The following is a 7,620-nucleotide window of genomic DNA, read 5'->3' as shown; positions in this document are numbered from 1 at the left end:
GTTTTAACTACCCTGGTGGAAACTCAAGCAGAAACAGTTATTATTAACCATTTCCATTGAATAATTAAACAAAAATCAAAGTAAGAATTAAGGAAAATTGAAAATCTGAAAATTGAACACAAACATTATATGAAAAATAAAACACCATCAATTTTACTAAATACCTATTTGGCTATAGTTGGAAATAGGTATCGGGGCTTTAAAATTAAAAAACTTAAAAGTTGGATTATTATATTTTTTAAATTATTAATTTTTTTTATTTTGTGTTATTTACGTAAATTTAACGATCTATAGTATTATACTATACGTATAATACGTACGAGTATATACTATACTGTACTTGGTGTAATATATTGATAACAATATTATGAGTTTATACCTTAACGTATGGATGTAAAATTTAATGTTACAGTATCCTACTTTAACATTTTTATATTTTATTTCAACCAGTGATAAATAGTTTGTAAAAAACCTAATTATATGTGTACTTATTATTATTAAATATTTTATTATCTTTTTGTATTGCTATAACTTATAATAAATTGTAATAAATAAATACATTTATTTTATTATTTTAAATAATCGTTACTTTCTAGACGACTATTTTTTTTGATGGTGTAGTTTTTGTTAATAAGGTGATTAACGGTCTATATATCGGCCTTGAGTTCTTAAAAAAAAAATATTTTTTAAGTATCAGCTTTCAGTTCCAAAAATTACAATGCCACCTTTTTGTTCATCATTGCTTAAATATCTTAATCGCTAATAGTCCGGAATATCGTATTTTAAATCATTACAATTATTTACAAAGTTTTATTTTTATTTTGACTTACTACCCTGATTCAAAACTATTGTAAAGAATATTTTGTGTGTGTAAGAGAGAGAGAGGGAGAGAGTATTAGAAGTCTTAAGTTTATAATTTTATATAACTCGTATAATAATTTTATCTTTATTCTGTTTTTTTTTTTTAAATTTATAATTTAAAAAAAAACAATAAATAATAAGCAAAAAATGAATGTATTCATTATTTGATTTTATATTCTTGAAAACCAACACATTCAATATTATCGTATAGAGATTTATTTAATACCATATTATATTATGCAATATACATACAAGTATACGATAAAATATAATAAATATCGTAATATAAGAAAATTAGACATTAGTAGTCACTTATTACTTATTAAACATTTAATTAATGCTTTTATATTATAATATTAAAATATGTATGATTGAAAAATTTATCGAGATAATTATAATACTTAATACATATAATATGTATTAATAGTTTATTTTATTTTTAAATTTATACTATAAAAATTCAATTTTTTTTTTAATTTGTTATTTGTTTTCCCAATCATTGTAAAAACAACTGGTTGTTCAATTTTTATTTATAAAAATAAGAAATTAAGTTCAAATTTTCTATTAAAAACCAGTACATTTTACTTAAATTTTTATACGAAATAAATAAAAATAAATAATTTTAAATACAATTTTATAAGTAAAATTTGTTATTCTATATCAAATATGAATATCTAATTAGTCAAATCAGAGATATGATATATTTTATTTAATTAAAAAAATATATTTATATCATATTATAGTTTAACAATATAATACACATAACACATGTATTTATATTAATATAAATTTATACTAGTATAAACATATCTGTATAAAAAAATAAATATATAAAAATTATTGTATGTTGATTTAAATTGGTAATAAAGTATATTTTAGTTTATTTTACTCTGTTTGAATTATAGGTGATAACTAATTACACGTAGTTTGCCAACGTCTTTAGTATCTATGATACAGATTATAATATTCCCTATTATAATAATAAATAGTAAAATAATTTTATAATACACTATTATAAACAGATTATAAGCTACTAGTCAATTATTAATTATGTTTAAATTTGAAATGTGTGATCTTTCTTTTAAAACTTATAAGGTTCTTAAGTATCTAATGTATACCTATTCCACGAGTTTCTAAACACCTTCATTCGATTTCCATACCTATATTATGTTCACTCAACCATTTTCTAACATACAAATCAACACATTTTATTCAACTAATAAAATATAAAACTTTATTAAAATGTAAATGTTATAATAATTATAGTACCAATTATCAATTGAATAATTGTAATCTCAGTTACAGTAACATTCCACTGTTGATTGTACAATAAAATAAATATTTTATCATGATATTACACGAGAATACCTACGTAATAAACTAATAAAATATTATCAACATCATGAGTTTTATCGAATAAATATGCGATGAAACCTAAAACGAAAATATAATAGGCAGGTGACATTCATTTTAGCAAACCGAATTGAATGATTCTGATAAACTTTAAAACTAACTATAATAAATCAAGGAAGGACTCAAGGTTAGTCGGGTATAATTTATCAACCATGTTCTTCCGAACATGATTGAACTTCCGGGACTTTAGTCCCTACACAAACCCGTTGGCAAACTAAATATTACGAGGAGTTGTACCTTAGACAATTATAGGTACTAAACTACCAGTATATTTTCACCCAAGAGAAATTCTATAAACAAAACTAGATAACACATAAATAAACAAGTAATTATTTAACAGGAAAAACAAATATGTAGTTTTATTCGTTTTGACATGTATATGTCTTAAAGCTGGGGGTCATTCTGTTAATTTGTGCGATACCGAGTATGTTACCAGTTGAGACAGTGATTGTTTATAGCAACCGATTGCTATAACAAGGCATATACAATATACATAAACCTATGTATCTGCATTTAATATAGATACTCTTTAATTTTTTTTTTAAATTAATAAATATTATTATTATACCTACTATAAAATCATGTAAATCATATAATACAAATATTAGATCATCAAATTTTATTTACCCGAATGAAAAGATTGATTAAAAAATCTATCCAAATGTTAACATTGCCTGTAACATATATATATATATATATCAGGGATGACCAGCAAAAAGATACTCGAGAGCCACCCAATATATTATTAATAAATATGGAAGAGTCGTAATGGAAAAAAGGTCATATTAATACATACATTCATACTAATTTTTTTTTTTTTTGTAAAAATGTAACGATAAGATGTGAGCCGCAATATGGCCACCTCTGTAATATACCAACGGTGACTAAAATTATTAATGATAACAATAATATACTTTTGACTTTAATTCATTTTTTAAATAAAACGGATTCGAACATAAGCATAAAAATGTTTAGTTATTCTAAATGCGTATCTCTAAAAACAAAGAATAATTAATGTAGTTGCTATAGATTCAATTTAAATATTTTATTATACTATAAGAAGTAACATATTGGACTATTTATTAATTTAATACTATATAGTACCTAAGCTTATTAGCTTATAAGTTTTAACTATGCAGAAGTAATACTTTTAAATTATAATAAAATTATTAAAATTATTATCCCGAGTTTAAATAGCTAATTTCGTTTAACTTAAATTCAAACTTTGAATTAATAACAACAACTTGTACTATATTCTTGATTATTGTACTACATTTTCAAATCTTATTTAGGAATACTAAACATTTTATAAATTTACAAAATTATTTATAAATATTCAAAATCGTGATAAATTATGCTTGAAATCGAAATTTAATTGATATTTTTCAATTATAACCTGACCACCTTTGATATATATATATATATATACCCCGTATTGTCCATACTGATATTACATATAAGGTGGTGTAATGACACATTTTTACATAAAATAAGTACAGGCATGCAAGGACAAGAAAGTGTGGAATATCTTATTAATAAAATAATAAAACAATTAAAGTAAAAGCACACATCTCTTTGACAAAAAAGTCAAAAGTCAATGTCTCTTCAATAAGAGTCGCGTATAAAAATACACAAACAGAACTTTCAACACCCACTCCTATATGACTCCTATATAAAAGGGAGACCGAGACAAGAGCTCAACAGATGGTTAGGGATATCACAGACACTCAGAGGCAGGTCGTAACACCTCTCACGGTCTTGATATCAGTACTTGGAGACAGGTCGTAACACCACTCAAACTCTATTTTATACTAAGCTTATATTTTTTTATTCGTGTAAGCTATTATTTCAATAAACATTTTAATACACACTTAAACATCACACCGCATATTCATTCCAAATGTTTATGTATATATCGACCGATCGGGAATCAACAATATGAACATTATAGATATATAAAGACATATTATATACAATAATTAAAAATTTTCAATATTATAGAATTTAAAAAATGGAAACGATTTATAAAATTCAGGTTAATATTAAGAAAACCATAAGAAAATTATTCAAAAAAAAAATTTGATTTAATTTTTATTTTTACATTCAAAATAAAAAAAAACTTATAAAATTGTATCTAAAACTATAGTTTGAGGAAATTCATTGAACAATTTAATGGTGACTAAGAGTGACTCTAGTAAACCACGGAAGAATATCAAGTTTGGCAGGATAATTACGCAACCACTTCCTACCAGTAATTAAATGTGAATTGGGATGATTCTCGTCTCTCCATAATCCAAAAGGTAAGTAAATATCTCGGGAAGTAGCACCTTCTACAATAATTGGAGCTACAAGGATGTTTTCACCCAAAAGATATTCTATAAAATGTACAACATAAAATACATTATACATTTAAAACAAAAATATATATATTATATTAAAATTCAAATTGATTTACTTACCGTTATCTATTACTTGTGCAACCAGATCCGTTGGGTCGATCCACCAAACTGGAGGATTTAACGGAGTACCCTTGGCTACACTACCTCTCATCAATTCAATAATGGTATCAGTATAATTAGCACGCAAATTCATTAAATTTCTGCATATATCTACGGTCTATAAAAACAAGAAGTCCAGATATTTTACAAATTTAGTAGTTTAGTTTGGTTTATGATTATTTTTGTAAATAACTAAATTTTCAAGTATAATTACCTGTTGATCGAAATCCCAAGGTGTGTACGAAAACTGTACAACTGGCATGAACACGTTTGCTTGCATCCATCTAATATACATCTCTTTGGACGGAGGTGAATTAAAGTAACCGTTACCACCGATCATATCAGGTAAAACAAATGGATATCCGATCATATTCAATTGTAACAGAGCTGTTATTAATGTGGGTAGTCCTTGATTAAAATCCCACCGAGAACTACGATCATTCATTCTTAAAAGACGACCAAATTCTTGACTTCTTCTAGATGTTCTGTATTCAATACCATTACCAAAAGATGAAATAGTTTTAAGATATGCGTTCACGATGTTGTCAGGGTAGTAAATCAGATCGTTATCATGAAATACTGGGAGCTGTGGACTCCTGATGAAAACAAAAATATTATTATTTAATATTTTCATGAATACTTTTCTGTTCTTTAAAAATAAGATATTAATTACGTATAAAATATTTAAAAAAAAGTTTATACTTGAATATTAAAATTCAGTAATATTATTACTTACACTGTATACAGTGTGAGTGAATACACACTATTATACACTATACATACATTTTTAGTCTTTTTTGTATTGTTTTATTTATCTAATGCAGTATTTCATATAAATGATAACTACGTATACTATAATAAACAAGTCTAAGCACAAGCACAGCTATGTACGTGTATCAATGTTTACATATTTTAATAAAATATACTTATAATAAAAGTCTATGGTATGTTTTAAATAATATTTAAGTCTTTAAATTTTCAACTCTAACTATGTTAGGTTGCACTAAACTGCATCTTACAATATTATATATTAAAAACGTTAATTATTAATACACATACCAACTGCTTTCTCCTGCGTCAAATTTCAATGTATCAATTCCAGATTTTGCAAGTAAATTACTAAGAGCATTTGACCACCATGCAGCTGCTTCGGGGTTTGTGAAATCTACATAAGATGCATCTCCATTCCACCATGTAACATTTGTTGTGTTTGATGTACTTTTCGCAAGATATCCTTTGGTCTTGGCAACTTCATGACAAGGACAATCCAAATTCAAAAACGGATGTGTCCACAAAGAAGTCTTGAAACCATTTGATTCTATGAAATGATTTTATAACATATAACACTTAAACAGATACTGAGTTTGAAAATATAACATGCTACAAACAAAAATACTCTTCCAAAAAATAGAAAACAAGGATTTTTTGAAACTTAGAATAAAAAAGGTGGATAATAATTATTAATATCATTCGATGACATTGTTTTCAATACGATTTACAGATATATATTTTTGAAAATGTATATCGAAAAAAAAAAGATTTAAAATAAATGTATTTGAATTTATTTAAATCATTATTATAAATTTACCATGTATATTGTATAAAGTTATATTAAATATATATGGATTAAACTTTTAGAACAAAATATAATAAAGTATGTGTACAATTGTAAAATATATAATTTTAGATTAAAGTACCAAATTTATATTTTTAATTAGGTAGGTACAACTAATTTGGGTATATATATACATATATATATATATACATAATAATATATATATACATTATACATATATATAAATAATAATATATAAAACAATTAATTCAAATTATTTATTCAAAATTATATTAAAATTAAAAAAAATGTATTTTAATGTTTTTAGAGCCCACTTTAAAGTTCGTTTATTACACCAGCTTGAGAAATGTATATGTTTGTGTATTCAATGGGAATATATTACACACTAAAATTGTTATCAAATAATCCATCATCGAGAAATTTACCATTATTTTAGTGAAGCATAACGTAATTATATAATACATATACCAAGGTTATAAATAAATTAATATTAAAAAAACATTTGGATTTTATTTATTTTTTTTTTTTTACTAAAGATTGGAATCGTATCAAAAATACTAAATTTTACCTGATCACTTTTTATTTATTATTTTTTTAATTAACTATTTGCTATGTTTTTCGGTTCTAAATGTGGACAGAATACAGATATTTTATCTATTTATAAAAAATAAACTATTAAACTATATTACATTTTTTGTATAACAGTACATCTGTAATAGTACCTATATGAATTAAAAGTTAAAACAAATTAATCGAATTCTTAATAATAAATTATTTGAACTTACTTAATTCATTAACAAGCTCTTTTATATTCTCAAATCTAGATGTATTAAATTCTGCACTACCATAGCAAGTCTCCCATTTGTCATCGATTTCAAATGTACCTCTCGGAAAACCATGATCGATTATTTCTTTAGCAAACTTTCGGACAGAGGATGTGTTAACGTCCACTTTATATCTTGCCCATGTCGACCAAATTGGATACTTAATTACGTAAGGATCCGGTATTGATGAGGGCATACCCAAGATATCTTTTATTGCTCTTTTATGTGCTACTCGAGCGTTTTTGTATTTGCATACTTGGTATTGCAAAAAATTTCTAACTTTTCTATATGGAGCAACAACTTTAGCTGTAAAACACATTTGACCAGGTCGTGGGCCATTAATGTCTACAAATAAAGGAACTGATTCGTTAATATAGATATAATATCCATTAGAGTTAAAAAAATAAGACTCGAGAACCTAAAAAGCATAGAAAAATGTGTATCTATT

At 24.6% G+C, this 7,620-nt stretch overlaps 1 protein-coding gene across 3 annotated transcripts in view; it reads right to left on the bottom strand.

The window, feature by feature from the left end:
* Positions 1-4,336: 4,336 nt before the first annotated feature.
* Positions 4,337-7,620, bottom strand: part of LOC114125359 (myogenesis-regulating glycosidase-like) — a 31,061-nt gene continuing 27,777 nt past the window's right edge. For all 3 annotated transcript variants that reach the window (XM_050198671.1, XM_050198672.1, XM_050198670.1), the window contains exons 4-8: positions 7,134-7,590; positions 5,832-6,090; positions 4,987-5,368; positions 4,734-4,890; positions 4,337-4,649 (exon numbers count right to left, since the gene is read on the bottom strand). In XM_050198671.1, the coding sequence (XP_050054628.1) occupies positions 4,444-4,649; positions 4,734-4,890; positions 4,987-5,368; positions 5,832-6,090; positions 7,134-7,590 (1,461 nt within the window). In that variant the 3' untranslated portion in view covers positions 4,337-4,443. The remainder of the gene's footprint in view (positions 4,650-4,733; positions 4,891-4,986; positions 5,369-5,831; positions 6,091-7,133; positions 7,591-7,620) is intronic.

This window comes from Aphis gossypii, chromosome 1 (assembly GCF_020184175.1).
Source record: "Aphis gossypii isolate Hap1 chromosome 1, ASM2018417v2, whole genome shotgun sequence".
In the NCBI taxonomy this organism is placed as follows: Eukaryota; Metazoa; Arthropoda; class Insecta; order Hemiptera; family Aphididae; genus Aphis; species Aphis gossypii.
The sequence above is the reverse complement of the archived record's forward strand: the minus strand, read 5'-3'. Positions and strand labels throughout refer to the sequence as shown.